At 46.8% G+C, this 14,766-nt stretch overlaps 3 protein-coding genes across 10 annotated transcripts; 2 read left to right on the top strand and 1 right to left on the bottom strand.

Moving 5' to 3' along the window:
* Window positions 1-336: 336 nt before the first annotated feature.
* On the top strand, window positions 337-4,952 carry LOC125544305 (iron-sulfur cluster assembly protein 1). The gene is made up of 3 exons (XM_048707930.2): window positions 337-751; window positions 1,783-1,837; window positions 4,550-4,952. The coding sequence occupies exons 1-3, from the start codon at window positions 427-429 to the stop codon at window positions 4,695-4,697; spliced, it is 528 nt and encodes a 175-aa protein (XP_048563887.1). The 5' UTR covers window positions 337-426; the 3' UTR covers window positions 4,698-4,952.
* A 1,808-nt stretch (window positions 4,953-6,760) lies between these two features.
* LOC125544304 (large ribosomal subunit protein bL12cz) lies at window positions 6,761-9,075 on the bottom strand. The gene is made up of 2 exons (XM_048707928.2): window positions 8,439-9,075; window positions 6,761-7,028 (listed from the first exon to the last, which is right to left on the bottom strand). Exon 1 carries the CDS (start codon window positions 8,973-8,975, stop codon window positions 8,445-8,447), a length of 531 nt encoding a protein of 176 aa, XP_048563885.1. The 5' UTR covers window positions 8,976-9,075; the 3' UTR covers window positions 6,761-7,028; window positions 8,439-8,444.
* A 135-nt stretch (window positions 9,076-9,210) lies between these two features.
* Window positions 9,211-12,254, top strand: LOC125544306 (uncharacterized). Of its 8 annotated transcripts, none has more exons than XM_048707933.2 (4): window positions 9,343-10,109; window positions 10,576-10,661; window positions 11,695-11,792; window positions 11,941-12,254. In XM_048707933.2, the coding sequence occupies exons 1-4, from the start codon at window positions 9,975-9,977 to the stop codon at window positions 12,015-12,017; spliced, it is 396 nt and encodes a 131-aa protein (XP_048563890.1). In that variant the 5' UTR covers window positions 9,343-9,974; the 3' UTR covers window positions 12,018-12,254. The 8 variants fall into 8 exon arrangements, 1 of the variants encoding a protein (XP_048563890.1); XR_007299383.2 differs by having other exon boundaries at window positions 9,344-10,109; window positions 10,584-10,661; XR_007299381.2 differs by lacking the exon at window positions 10,576-10,661 and having other exon boundaries at window positions 9,344-10,109; window positions 11,695-11,867.
* Window positions 12,255-14,766: the final 2,512 nt, after the last annotated feature.

Raw genomic sequence — 14,766 nt, 5'->3', positions numbered from 1 at the left:
AAAGAGATCGCAATGTTGGCTGAAGCCGCAAAGAGGACTAATTCTGGTTGTACCTTTTCTAGGGCTTGATGCTGGTTGACCTAAGGCCCATTGAAAAGCCAAGGCCCAGCCTGCCTGATGTTTATCCATCCATGCGGCCTGCGCTTCTCATCGGCGCGGATCTCCTACACCCACCGCTCAAAACAGCAACCGCCAGGTCTTCTCCACAAATAGCACGCCACGTCTCAAGTCAAGTCACAGAGCCAGGTTTGCCCTAGCCCCTTGCCGCGCACCGGATCGCCACCTCTTCCGCGGCCGCATAAACTGTCGAAACCACAACTCCACAAATCCCCCCCCCCCCCCCCCCCCTCTTTCCCCAGGTTAAACAACCCATCCATAGCCGGAGAACGTCAGAAGAATCCAGAGGCACCCCCGAGTTTGTTGGAGATGTTGCGCGCGGGAGGAAGCCGGCTCGTCGCCCCCGGACTCCGGCGTCTCCTCGGCCCGGGCGCCGGCGAGAGGGCGGCGCCGGGGCTGGCGGCGGCGGGGGCGAGGGCGTACCACGAGCGGGTGGTGGACCACTACAACAACCCGCGGAACGTCGGGTCTTTCGACAAGGACGACCCCAACGTCGGCACCGGGCTGGTCGGCGCGCCGGCCTGCGGCGACGTCATGAAGCTGCAGATCCGTGTCGACGAAGGCACCGGGAAGATCGTCGACGCCTGCTTCAAGACCTTCGGCTGCGGCTCCGCAATCGCCTCGTCCTCCGTCGGTGAGCCCTCAAACCGCTCCCCCGTCCCGTTTCCCCACCTTTTCTCCCGCCGTCGACTTATTCTGTTGTATTCGTTGCAATCTTTAGAGGTGGTTAGCTTCTGCGAATTGCATCGAGGAAGATAATTTGTTGTTTGGTTGCTGTAATGATGCATTTATTTAGAATTGGGAGGGGAATTTTTAAGGATGAGATTTTTTTTACCGATTTGTAATCGATGCAATTTGATTGGGCATGGCGAATTGACGACGACCTATCGTCGAATCCTTACTTATTAGATGATAGGATGTTTGTAACGACGATTCTGACTGTGAAACATCGCCAGAAGAGATGATTAGTGGGTGCCGAATCTGATTAGATTAGAAGAAAGACAGCAGCTCTAGTGCCAATGTTATTGATTGGATATTGCGATTTCTCTGGGGTCTATTTTAGTTGCTTGTTATTGAATTGCCCTGTGGCATTTAATTTTGTTTGATGTTTACTGTCTGCACTACTTCAGTTTGGTTCGCGGACCTATTCATACAAGCTGTATGAATATGATAGGAAGTTCATGCATGGAGCACAGTTTATCTTAAGAATTTGCTTAGGATATGGGCCATTTGCCAGGCTTGTGGATACTATGCTATTGCTGGTATAAGTGGTCTTTGATCTATTAGCCTTGTTAGTTTCTATTTTTCTAGGCTTGTATAGGGACGTTTATCTCATAGAACAGTGATGGCTCTAGTTCATTTGCAGTTTCTAGAACTGATAGTTGCTTATCCAAGTTAGAAATGAGTGTTCTGTAATGCTGAACAGACACCTTTGAAAGGTTCGATTATTATTTGGAAGTATTTATTTTTGTAGATCATGCCCCAAAACAAAAGGGTCTCAACATTATTGCTGCCAGTAGTTGATAGTCTGACAATTGGGCTGAGGCAGTTTGTGTTCATTTTTCTGATGTACTATACTTCTATTTCCCTGCAAGATGTATGATACCCATATTAGCAAATCTCAAGTGCTGAAGTTAATTCTTGATCCTACCATTGTCCTTGCAGCTACTGAATGGGTGAAGGGAAAGCAAATGGAGGAAGTAGTGAGTATCAAGAACACGTAAGTTCTCCCATATATTCTTGATCCATTACATTATTTTAAGGGGTGTTCCTGTCTTCCCCGGACATTTAGTGTTGACCTTCTGTTCGTCATTGTTGTATTGTTGTTTACTCTGCATTCACTGAACAGGCGTGTCTACTAAAGTTCAAAAAAGCGCTAGGCGTTAATTATGCATTTGGCCACCTACTTGCGCTTTTCTAGGTTAGGCGTGATTAGGTGCAATTAGGCGGTAGTGCTGTAGAGTGAAGAAATAAGCTAGATGGGCTGGCCTAGCCCATTAAACCACAGGCCCATCTTCCTATTCTCCTACTACTAAAGCTCTCGTATGTGCACAGTCGATAGAAATCTAGGTATCCTCCTCATGCCGCCTCTCCCCCTCGTCCTATCTTCCTTGCTGCATGACGTCGCCTCTCTCCCTTGCTACACGGATGGGAAGGCCAGTGAAGCTCAATTTCTTGCCGGAGAAGCTCGATCCCTCGCCGGAATCGGTCGATTTGTCGTCGGAGTGGTTTAATCCTCATTGGCGAGGATGAATCCTCGCTGGGGAGGTGAAATCCTCGCAGTGGAGATTGATTTCTTGCCTGAGAAACATGATTCCTCTCTGGAAAGGCCGATTTATCGCCGGAGGACCTTGTCGGCTGCTTTTTTGAGTGCCTAGGGCCAAAGTGTGGCGTTAGGCCAACGCCCAGCGCTTAAGCACGCCTAGGCGCGCCTTTTTGAACTATGGCTAGTACTCTTGTGGTAACTCTGTAACAAAGGTCCTGATACACAGTTTCCTTTGCAATTTTGTACTCTACCAGTATTAAGATGTGGGAGGTTGGATTGGTCTAAACTTCATTCACTCTTGATTATCATATGATGACCATCTATTACCTCCGTCCCAAATTAGTTGTCCTTAGATTTGTCTAGATGCGGATGTACCTAGCACTAAAACGTGTCTGGGTACATCTGTATCTAGACAAATCTTCTTCTTCTAAACCTTTTGTCCCAAACAAGTTGGGGTAGGCTAGATATGAAACCCTTTTATGAGGACTTCCCAGGAGGTCACTCATCACCCATGGGACTGGCTAGTTTTTACGTTGGCTCGCAAGCCTATCACAACCCTCCTCCTTTACCCGGGCTTGGGACCAGCTAAAAAGCACGGACACGGGGACGGAAAGTCGGGGATACGCATACGGGGATACGGGATACGACATTTTCCAAAAACAGCCATTCGGGGATACGGTGAGCATATATAAAATAAAATAAAAATATGTCATGTAATATAGAGTTAATACAGAAAATAAAGGAGAAAAAGATTGGAATAGAGATACTGCCCCCATTCGGTTGTCTCTTTTATCAAGTGCTTGATTGATTCTTGTCCCCCCATGTCATTGCAAGTTGCATCTTGCAAAACACATCTAACAGTAAAGAAGATTAGAAGAGTTGAAGACATAACCCAGCTGTGCCACTCCCAGATGCCATGCTCTACAAGCATTCATGAGCAGGATGATATTAAGCTAGGAAAAAGAAGCACTGAAGCAGACAAGCAGTACTACACTAGTAGTCTAGTACACTACTACTACAATCTACAGGCATTCAAAGAGCAGCAGCTAGCAAGCAGCAAGCACAACATCCAGCAGCTTAATGGAAGATCAAATCTGAATAAAACAGGTCAAGAAGTGGAGGAGAGGATGTGAGTTCAGGGATTGGGGAGGGTTACCTGCCGTCAGGAGAAGAGGCTGCTGCCTCCTGGTGTGGGGGTGTGGTGGCCGGTCGGATCCAAGCGTCGCCGGCGGCGGCGGTGGCGAATCCAGGCGGCGGTGGCTTCGTTCCAGGAGGTGGCGGCTTCGATCCAGAAGAGACTGGGACCTGGGAGTCCCTCGTTGTTGTGTGGAGAGCTGCGTGCGATTCCTGCAAAAATAGGGTTTTGTTTTGGGCCATGGCTGTTTTTGGGCTGGGCCGTATCCTGTCCGTGTCTACGTGTCCCGCCGTGTCCCTGGGCTTTTTTCTATTTTTTTAATCGAAAATCAGGGGATACTGGGGGATACGCGTATCCAGCCGTATCCCGCCGTGTCGACATGGCCAATCGGCAATTCCTGCCGTGTCCGTGCTTTTTAGGGGACCAGCTATGCCTAAAAGACAATAGGCGGAGTTTGTATCTAGACAAATCTAAGACAACTAATTCAGGACGGAGGGAGTAGTATTCAAGTTGATGTTGTCGCATTTGATTGTTCTTGAAGAATTTTGAGAAGCAAAAAATGTTTGAGGATGCATTGAACCTGCATGCTGTAGATCTGCTTACTGACATTTCATTACATTGTCACGGTCTTTCCAAGTTACTAATAACATGGTATTCTGGAGTTGCTAAAAATAACCAGCTTAGTTTAAATTGGTGATTGTACTGGGTGTTGCTTTTGGTTATACGTTTAATGAGCTTGTTATAGTACTAGTAGTACAAGCTGGTCTTTGTGTTCAGAGGCTTTATATGACTGTTAAGACTATAATTGTTTGACTGTATATTTGCAAATGAATGTTGATGCTAATCACATCAGACTAAAGCTGCAGCTCATGGTCTTAGTCTCATCAGATGAATCAACCCATTTCCTTCTTTTTGCTATAATTGCAATGCGGCTGCTGATGACCCAATGTCTTTAAAATGCTGTTTAATGTTCAATAAAACTATTAACAAGCCCTGTAAAACAATAACAAGCTCCAATGCTCTGTTTTCAGTGAGATTGCAAAGCACTTGTCACTTCCACCAGTAAAGCTCCATTGCAGTATGCTTGCTGAAGATGCAATTAAAGCTGCCGTGAAAGATTATGAATCAAAGAAGGCGAAGCTGGGAGACAGCCCTGCAGAGAAGGCTGCCGAAGCATGAAGATGATATATGGTTCTGTTCTATGAGGGTGGGAAATGATGTGCAATGTTCACACACTCCAGTGTTGTAGCATGTATCATAAGGATGAACACGAACAGTTTGAAATAAATGTGCTGTCATGTTAGAAGTTGTTCATGTATAGCAGCTGCTACGAAAATTTGTGCATGTATAGCAACTGCTTGGAAGTCGTAATGTATACTGTCATTTGCCCGTTCCAAAAACACTCGGTTCTATATTGTTGGTTATTTTGTTGAACTTGTCTGCAGGTTGCTAATCTAGGCTTTGATTTTTGTGTGATGCCATGTTGCCGATCAGAGGCTCAGGGCTGCTGCTTCCTGGATGGGCTGTAATGCCCAATTTAGGAGCACCCATGACCCCCACTTTCACATACGGAAGGTGTACTTCAGTGTTCTAAACTAGTATCTTATAATTTTTTTACATAGAGAATATAGAGAATAGTTATAGCCCGTATCTTGTTTTAGGATGGCTAGTGCTAAACAATAAACAACTCAAACTGTAGTGTGACTGGGAAGCATTTCCAACCTGGTAAGAGGATCTACAACCGGACTCCTTGAACCATCCCTAAAGGTTCATGCTGCTCAGTCCGGAAAAAATGCCACTCAACTGGACCGTACTCCAACGTCTAAACTATCTAGCACCCCAAAATCTAGACTCTCTAGCATTCCCCAAACTCACTTCCTATGTGAGGCAGATATAAGGTTGTCCGCTTGGATCGAAAAAACACACTTGATCGGACCCCTCATAGGCAACCCAAATGTCTGAGTCGTCTAGCACTCCCAAACCCATCCCATGTGTGGGCGGATATGATGTGGTTTGGAAGTGGCCGCCACCTCGGACCGTCCTAGGCTGGCTCAGTCCGACCCCACATATCCCCCAACGGATCAGGCAAAGTTCGACCCCGTCGACTACAGGTGCTCCTCAAGAAGGAATCCACACGAGCTCTTTGTCGATCGGAGAGGGACATGAGCGGGAGCTCGAGCTCCGCGGCCTCTTCGGTGGCCTAGAGGCGTAGCTGCAGCTCCACGTCAGCCTGCCACAGTCCGCGCACTCCCCAGTCAGCCGGGAGGGAGGGCAATGGTGCCCGACACCTGTAGCCCCTGCTCCTCCCGGCCCCAGAGGATGTTGGAGTGCTTGTGCCTGCATCGTCGGGCCTGCGAAAGCGGCTACCCGAGTCGAGGCGTGGGCTGCTCGCTGCATGAGGCAGAGGGCATCGCAGTTCGCATACAGTCGGTCCGTCCGTGGGTCGTGCAGATCCATGCCCGAGCCGCTGCCGCCCGCCGACGAACTCCGCGACGTCATCTGTTGATCCTTATACCTCAACGGAGACAGACGCCTGCCGCCGTTCGCAAAAATGCCAAGGAATCGCGACTCGGCATCAAGGAGTCTGAGCGGCTAACCCGACAAAGGGCAGCGAGCGAGGCCAGGAATCGCGACTTGGCATCAAGGAGTTCGAGCGGCTAACCCGACAGAGGGCGGCAAGCGAGGCCAAGAATCGCGACTCGGCATCGAGGAGTCCGAGCGGCTAACCCGACAGAGGGCGGCGAGCGAGGCGAAGGCTTAGCGCCTCGCCAAGGAGCAGGCCCGCGCCGCCTGATGTCTGGCCTGGCTCCCCTCCTCCTCCAAGGACGGCAACACCACTACCGATGACGACGATGCCCCTCCGACCGCCGACGCCTACACCGTGGAATACTACTGCTGCTCCGGAGACCGCAAGGGGAAGGGTCCGGTGATGAAGTGGAGTCCGACCCCCCTTGCTCTATCTTATCGATTGTAGGATGATTTTTTGCAAATTTGCAATATGTCCAATTAAACTTGCTATGTCCGATCTTTTGTGAACTTTGTCAAATCCAGGTTAATAATGATGTAACATGAGATGTACTTTGTTTGCAAGGTCTCTCCTGCCAAATATGGCTGATGTACTTTGTTTGCAAGGTCTCTCCTGCCAAATATGGCTGATGCGGTGATGACTGCCAATATACACGTACCAAAGCGAGATGCGAAAGTGCAACTCTTTCCGTTGGCCTACTTGATCCTTGTGGATGGGTAACATCAAGGGTGCCAACAGCATCACCCAATTACACTTTGGAAAGCAGTAGAGATTCAGAAATACAAAGTGGGAGTAAAACAACTTTCAGCGCCTTCGATAGATTCAAATCATGGGGGAAAACAAAATACTCTAGAGACAAAAACACATAACATTTTCAGAGAACTTCCCAGTTTCAGCACCACACATATATCTTCATATGGAGAGTCCATGTTCTTCAACTACCCAAACTCACATGCCATGCCCAATGTAATACTCACATTGTTCTGCAGAGAAGGGAGATAAATGATATCAAAATGAGAACATGGGGTTTATTTCTGTAAATACCATATAATAATGAAGGAAGCACTGAATGAATTCTCGTCTTGACGCAAAGTATACATAGGGTAAGTATAGAAATGGGGAACCAAAATTGAGCTCACTCAGAACAAGCTAACTGACACGAGCCATCAACCTGCATAATGTATTGAGATCCAAGAAGGCACCGAGATCCCAGCGTGTGCACAAGCTCTGAATGTTACATCTACGCCAAGATTTAGCGACGTCATACCCTTGGAAGAATTGATCATCTATATTCCATATCCGCTAGCTAAATACCTTTACTCACATATGCTCATATTGGTTTGGGTGATATGTAAATACATACCACCTGAAAGATAATTTAGACAAACAACTTCTACACACTGCTGAGCTGACTGCAAAGGTACAGCTACAACCATAGATGTAAATTGTTCAATTGTTTGGCATTATACTTCAATATTCAGAAGGTCTAGTGACATCATGAATTTCTCAGTGAAAATACAAATAACTAGGTTCCTTGTTTAAAATAAAGAAAAACATATCAGGAAGATGTTTTAGTATGCGGAGAGGCATCAATCCAGTGTTGAAGCCTGAAGTTCTCCAGAACAGTAGGCAAATCAAGGTTAGATAAATTGGTATAGTATTTTCTGTGATCAGTGGTATGCTCAACAGCACACCTATCAATTATTCATTATACATACTGACCGTACATGCTATTAAGTGTGGATGCAGTATAAACATAAACACACATTGCTCCATGTGGGGGAAAAAGGGTACACTTTCACATTACTGTCCATTTTGTAAGACCCTGGAGAGATAAATGTCATGTAGCATTCTTGAACAATGTAGCACAATATGATGTAGCATTGTTGAACAATGTAATGTAATGTAATGATTAGCAACACCCCGCGCGGAAGTTATAGTCCGAATTGACCTTGATTAAATACAGTGTGATGTATGAACTATTTCTGATTCTTCTTTTTCTCGGGAGATACTTCCAATCCTTGATAACAGATCTGATGTTCCAAGAGATTATCTGATGGGCAATTATAAACTGAGAGCTATTACAGACTCAAAGATCAAAACGAGAGATATGCTGTTCTATTGCTCCAATACAAACTCTAAAACTGGCAATGCACAATCTCTACAAACATGACAGTATCATATCCAAAACCAATAGTACCCATTAGGAATCTAAAGAATGCAACATCCAGTAATTATACAAGATTGAATACAACACACGAAAATGAACTAATAATTCCACATGCGAACTAATCTCATACTGTATGAAACAACAGTCCACGGCAATTACAAGAGGAATACAAAAGATTGATATGAAACATAAATGTAATGGGAAAAAAAGGAGCCTAGTATACCTAGTCTCACGCTATGGACACCTTGGCGCCGACTCCCTCGAGCTGCTTCTTGGCCTCCTCGGCCTCGTCCTTGCTCACGGCCTCCTTGAGCTTCTTTGGGAGCCCCTCGATAAGATCCTTGGCCTCCTTCAGCGCCAGGTTGGTCAGTGCGCGCACAACCTTGATGGTTGCGATACGCGCGCTGCTGGGCACCTCCTCGATGACCACATCGAACTCCGTCTTCTCGACCGGTGCCTCCTCGGCCGCCGCTGCGGCGGGAGCCGCGACCGCGGCAGCGGGAGCAAAGGAGGCGGCAGAGACACCAAGACGTTCTTGGAGATGGTCGACAAGGTTGCGAGCCTCCTCAAGGGTGAGCCCGGCAATGGCGTCGCCGAGCTCAAGGACCTTCGGGGACTCCGTGGCAGTGGAGGCGACGGCGACGGCGCGGCGGCGGCGGTTGGCGACGGGTAGGGTCCTGGGGGCCGAGGCGGAGGGGGATGGTGAGGAGCAGGGGAGAGAGAGGACGGAGAAGGCGGAGGAGAACGTGGTGGAAGCCATTGGGACCTCTCGAGGCTTCGCTTCGGGAGTGAGCGGGAGGAAGAGGAGGAGGAAGCGGGGACGGAGGGGGATAAGATGAGGCGAGGGGATAGGCGACCGGTGCTATCTATATAACCAGCTTGGTGAGTGGCTAATGGCTGGACTTCTACTTAGCAATCGCAACGCTGGATGAGCAAAGCCAATGGGATCGTTGTTTATTTCCTCTTTGCGCCTCTAAGTTTATCTTATTATCTTTATCTTTATCTTTACCTTTACCTACTAATAAACCAGCTATTGCTTCTGGTCGTCCGTCGTTAGTCTTTTTGCAAAAACGTCCCTCTGTTTCTAAGAAATTAACCCACCGTCCTACTTAAAGTGATGGAAAACGTTTCGTTTTTTTGCAAAAAAAAAACCCTGCCACCACCGGCCAGCTCCACCACTTATCCATTCTCGGAACGGGTCGAGGCGCCGCAGCTGGCATCGGCGAATCCATTCCCGGCGGCGGCGGCTTCCGGCGAGGAGGCGAGCGAGCTCTGGAAGCTCCGGAGGGGGCTTGCCGCCGACGAGGCGAGGCCGAGGCGGCGGCGCGCGGGCGCGAGGAGGCGGGGTCGAGGAGGCGCAGGAGGACGCAGGTCGGTGGCGCTACGGCGGGGGCTTGGCGAGGGCTACAGCGGTCGAGAGGGATTGGCGGTGGCCGGCGTGCTCGCACGGGCTCGGGCGCGGCAGCACGACGTCGGGCCGTTGCCGATGGCGCCGGGGCTTGGGCCGGTGGTTTGAAGGGCGATGAGGAGGAGGTGTTGTCCTGGAGACAGCAACGGCGGCTGCAGCTTGACGATGCAGGCGTCAACAGCTTGCTTCAGGGGCTGCGGGCCGTGAGCGGCGCCGTGCTCGCGCACGAGACCCATGCCTGATTTGGATCGGATTGCAGGTCGTGTCCTTGTTGAACACAGTTCAATGGAGTGCCCAACCCGGATTGTTGTTTTCTGCTATAAGAAGGAAGAATAGTCGGCCAGAATCTCCATGGTTCAATTTTTGATTTGGACGAAACGTCCAATGTATTCGCCGAGTTCGCCGGAGGAAGAAACGTCGAGTTCGCTGGAGCTACAAGAACAGACGTCAAGCACTCCAATGTCGCCAGCAGCGGCTACACCAGAGGTATGTTTGACCCATGTTTGATTTATTTTCCTGTCCCCTGTCGCGCTGGCGAGCCTGTGCGCGTCCCCGCTACTGGCGCTGCTCGCTGGCGAGCCCGTGCGCGGCGACTGTTGCTGCTCTCGCGCTCGTGCGTGTCCCTGCTGCTGCCGCTGCTCGCTCGTGCCTTTTCCTTCCGTTAGTTTACTGTCTAGCTAGCCGAAATCACTCTGAAGCTGTGACCAAACGCGTGTGTTCTGAATCTTCTGAACTGAATGCTTGAAAGATTGGTTTGTCCTTCTCAAAAGATTTGCTTGCTTGTCACTGTTTGAATTGGTTATTCCTCAGTTATAGTGTTTGATGGATTTGATAACCTGTGATAGCCTTACTCATATAGTACTAATGAAATCCAATTGCATACTGAAATCTGCTTGGTTATTCTTCTGTTATAGTGGTACTAATGAAATCCAATTGCTTACTCATCTATTAGCTTTGCAGTGGCATACACATGAATAGATATCTCAACATATATTTGAAGTGTAACCAGCCTTTCGCAGTTGGATGTATTCTGAACATGTGAGTTATCTCCTGAACCCATGGTTACTTACTGAACATAAAGTAGCAAAACTGAAAGTATATATATTGTACTGTACTTTCAGTAATATAGATGCCAATATCATTACCTTTTTCAGTTAGGGGGTTGTAGGGATTCACTTTGGTATAAATCTGATTGATAGTTACTGCTCTGGTCTGTAATTTAGCCAGAGTCAGGTTCAGAGTTGTTGACTGGATTTTTTGGGCACAACCATCAAGCAACCTGAGTAAAGCTTACCTAAGCCAATGATTTTGTTCTTTTAGCTAGAGCCAGGTTCAGAGTTGTTCACTCTGGATTTTTTGGGCACAACTATCAAGCAAGCTAGCACGTATTGTTTAACTGAAGCAAAGGGCAGCTAAGCTATGAATGCTTCAATTCTTTGTTCTGAACAAATGCAGCTACTATTTGTATTTGATCTGAGCAAAGGTGCAACCAATTGAAGTTATTTTGAAGAACCTACACCTGGGTATATATCTTCTGATTTTATAGCCTGCAGAGTCTGTAAAGTTTGTACATTTTGTGAATCACTTTGTTCCGGTTTCCCTTGGTGTATAGTCTATACTGTATCAGGTTATTTACTATGTGCAGATTTGTTTGTGCCATTGCCAATCATGTACTTCTTTCTGTGCTTGGAAGCATAGTCTCATCGTATCCCCTAGATCTGTATAAGTATATTTAGCTCACATACACTTGGCATTTGTTCTTCAAAAGGCGATGTCCTCGATGCTGGACTCTTGGTAACAGTTTATTACATGTTTTTTTGGTGAGTCTTTTCTTGAGATTTAGGATTGTGGAGTTAACGGGTGTTACTTTTGACCTGCTAATACAGCTGCGTTAAACTTTTTGCTCTTCGAAAGCAACTATGTAAGTCTGACGCTAACATAATGTTTACTGCTAAAATACTTCAGTATAACTTAGAGTCAGGAACATAAGTAGAATTTCATAGAAATCTGTCTAGCTCATGTAGATGAAAGACTTCCTGCAAGTGAGCTCTTGAATAACTCTTACTTCCAGGAAGATGAGGTCTATTCCAGCGCCTCCAATTTCAGTCTCTCTGGTCTCAAGTGTGACTGAAGATGGGTGGCAATCTGCAAGTTTCATGCTTTGGAAGGGTGAATTCTTACTGAAAAACCATATGCATCTTACCGACCATATTAATTTATTGCTAAGGTTTCCTCATACCAGTGGTAAATATAGCACTGAAGAAACTTTTAAATCAAACTTTACTTCAGTCTATAATGACACTACAAATTATTTCAGGCTGTTTAAAGAATGTTGAGTTGTCAAGCGAGGTGCTGCAGTGGCTGGCGTTGCCGGGCATGGGACGACGTCTCTAGGCTCCTGCCTGAGGCAAGCCTCTCCGGCCTCCTCGGATGCCCTCTAGGAACTGGCACTGCGTATGATGGCCTCCTCACCTAGCACCTAGGTTGACCTAGCCACCGCCATCGAAGCGAAGAGTTGACAACATATGTATGATTGTTGCACGTGTCAGTCCTGCCATTGGCATGTTCAAAACTATGAATTGAGTGACTACAAATATGCTTTGATCAATGAAATGAGAGGATGTTCTGTTACATCTTGTTGTGCAGATATAGGGCTTGAATTATTTTCGGTCGTATCATCTTGGCCCTATAATAAAAAAGCGAGTGTGGGAGGGCGCGACCAGTTGCTACCAGTATTAAGGTGCACTTGATGTGTAGTTATCAGTCAATGAGAACCATAGAAAAATGGAGGCACCGACTCTAGGAGTATATATCCGCTCCCAAAAAAAGGGTGTGCTATATATTGAATGGTTCAACATAGGTCAGTGAGTTTGAGGCAGCAAAAAGCTTTAGAGCTAAAATCAATAGGAAATGGTATTTGTTTCTTAAGACGTTTTTTATAAATGTAAAAAAATTAAAATGAATTAGTTAGTTAGTAATAAGAGAGAAAAGGAGACAATGACTTGATTGTCTATTTATCCTTGCTCCATATTCAAATTTCTGCCAGCGGCTGTCGTCAACCTGCCCTTGCATGCCATCTACTTCCAATTCACTTTTGCGAGAGGTGCATGTCCGGCCCTCAACAATGATGCATCCTCTCACTCAACATCGTGTCTCCGCAGGACGGAGCTGACAGATCGGTGAACCGCATAATGGTCAACAAAGAGGCAAAAAGTAGATGATTTTGACGCTTTCAATGGTGCATGCGGAGGTATTTTCCACCTTTTGTCAAAAGCAACACAGGGGTCTCCTACTAGATGAGACAGGGGCGAAGCCCACCATCATTATAAATTTTCATAATTACAAGTCGGTGGAGGGAGGGGTTCACAAAAGCCGCGTGCTAGAGTGTGATGACGAATCCCCGGTTCGGCCGTTGGCACCCATCAACAATGCACAGCGGATCAGACTTTGAGTGACCCTCCACGACCCAGTTCCTTGATCCCGCTCACGGTAGTGTAGCACTGCGACGACCGCCAATGACACCCTACTCAGGGTGCTACTTTCCTCGACGAGCTCCCTGTTGTCACTCTAGCGGAATGCGTGGGACCAAATGTAGGGAATAGCTTGCGGAGAGCGGTCCTCATGTCCAGCTCGACAAGATTAGTTTTAGGCTTCTTTTGGTTCATAAGATAGGATTATCATAGGAATAGGAATCTTGTAGGAAATGAGATGACATGTATCTCAAATCCTATGTGTAGGAATAGGAAACAAGATGTCATTTGGTTGACACCAAAGGAATTTTTCCATTGAGTCTAGGCTCTTTTTTATTTTCCTATGAAATGTGGAGGATAGGAACCAATCCTATGTAGGAATAGGAATCCATTCCTATGAACCAAAGGGCTCTAAAGGAAAAAATCCTATAAGAATCCTATCCTCTAGAATTCCTATGAAATTCCTCTAAACCAAAGGAGGCCTTAAATGTTTTAAACATTCAATTGTGATTGCACATTAATGACATGTGTGTCATGCAATGGCTGAGATTGACGAAGTCCATACATGTTGTGATTAGAGGACACTGCGGTAATCGCCGGCGGTGAGGGACTAAGATAAGTGGTGACACGTGTCGGCGAGGGACTAAGATAAGTGGTGACACGGGTGTGACACCGTGTTGAAATAGAGGACGTTGAATTGTGGGGGTCTTGAGCCGTATTTATCGGGCCCGTTGCAATGCACGGGCATATTTACTAGTATAAACTAACCAGGTATAACAGATTGTTTAAAAAAAGACCAGGTATAACAGATTGATGAACAAAATAAAATAAAATAAAAGCATTAACGTACGCGATAAGGGCAAATATGGGCTGTTTAGATAAAGACACAACTAAATTGGTTTTAGTAGAGAGCTTTTTGTGACAAGAAAGTTATTTGTCACTAGGCGATTGATAACTAGACCAGTAATCAGTATTGCAATTTTATATAAGGGAGAGGCATAAACTAACATAATTTCTCTCCTTGGATCATATGCACTTATGATTGAAACTCTATCAAACATCCATAACTACTAAAGATCATTAAGGTAAAACCCAACCATAGCATTAAAGTATCAAGTCCTCTTTATTCCCATACGCAAACAACCTACTTACTCGGGTTTAAACTCATGTCACTATAGCAAACCACCATAAGCAAATCATGAACAAATTGCAAACCCTACAGCGGGGACCCCTCACGCTTGCGCGACAAAGAGAGCACCATAGGACAACACCAATAATAAAACATACAGCTCAAACCAATCACGATCATCAATTAACCCATAGGACAAAACAGATCTACTCAAACATCATAGGATAGTCATACATCATTGGGAAATAGTATATAGCGTTGAGCACCATGTTTAAGTAGAGATTACAGCGGGGAGAAGAGGTGTTACACCGTTGCATAGAAGGGGAGAGAGTTGGTGATGACGGCGTTGAAGTTGTTGGTGAAGATCGCCGGCACGATGATGGCCCCGGCGGCCTTCCGGCGCCTCCGGGAGAGAGGGGGAGAGATCCCCCTCCTTCTTCTTCCTTGACCTTCCCCCTAGATGGGAGAAGGGTTTCCCCTCTGGTCCATGGCCTCCATGGCGGCGGAGGGGCGGGAGCCCCTCCGAGACTGGATCTCTTTCTGT

This window comes from Triticum urartu, chromosome 3A (assembly GCF_056163025.1).
Source record: "Triticum urartu cultivar PI428250 chromosome 3A, HENAU_Tu73, whole genome shotgun sequence".
Lineage (NCBI taxonomy): Eukaryota > Viridiplantae > Streptophyta > Magnoliopsida > Poales > Poaceae > Triticum > Triticum urartu.
The sequence above is the reverse complement of the archived record's forward strand: the minus strand, read 5'-3'. Positions and strand labels throughout refer to the sequence as shown.

What these genes read in the sequence shown, in the direction of transcription:
- LOC125544305 (XM_048707930.2), top strand. Translation starts at nt 427, where the DNA reads ATGTTGCGCGCGGGAGGAAGCCGGCTCGTCGCCCCCGGACTCCGGCGT. An exon ending in AATCGCCTCGTCCTCCGTCG is followed by an intron (nt 752 to 1,782) that starts GTGAGCCCTCAA and finishes TTGTCCTTGCAG; the next exon opens with CTACTGAATGGGTGAAGGGA. An exon ending in GTAGTGAGTATCAAGAACAC is followed by an intron (nt 1,838 to 4,549) that starts GTAAGTTCTCCC and finishes CTCTGTTTTCAG; the next exon opens with TGAGATTGCAAAGCACTTGT.
- LOC125544304 (XM_048707928.2), bottom strand. Translation starts at nt 8,975, where the DNA reads ATGGCTTCCACCACGTTCTCCTCCGCCTTCTCCGTCCTCTCTCTCCCC.
- LOC125544306 (XM_048707933.2), top strand. Translation starts at nt 9,975, where the DNA reads ATGGTTCAATTTTTGATTTGGACGAAACGTCCAATGTATTCGCCGAGT. An exon ending in CAGCAGCGGCTACACCAGAG is followed by an intron (nt 10,110 to 10,575) that starts GTATGTTTGACC and finishes CTCATCTATTAG; the next exon opens with CTTTGCAGTGGCATACACAT. An exon ending in GTTGGATGTATTCTGAACAT is followed by an intron (nt 10,662 to 11,694) that starts GTGAGTTATCTC and finishes TCTTACTTCCAG; the next exon opens with GAAGATGAGGTCTATTCCAG.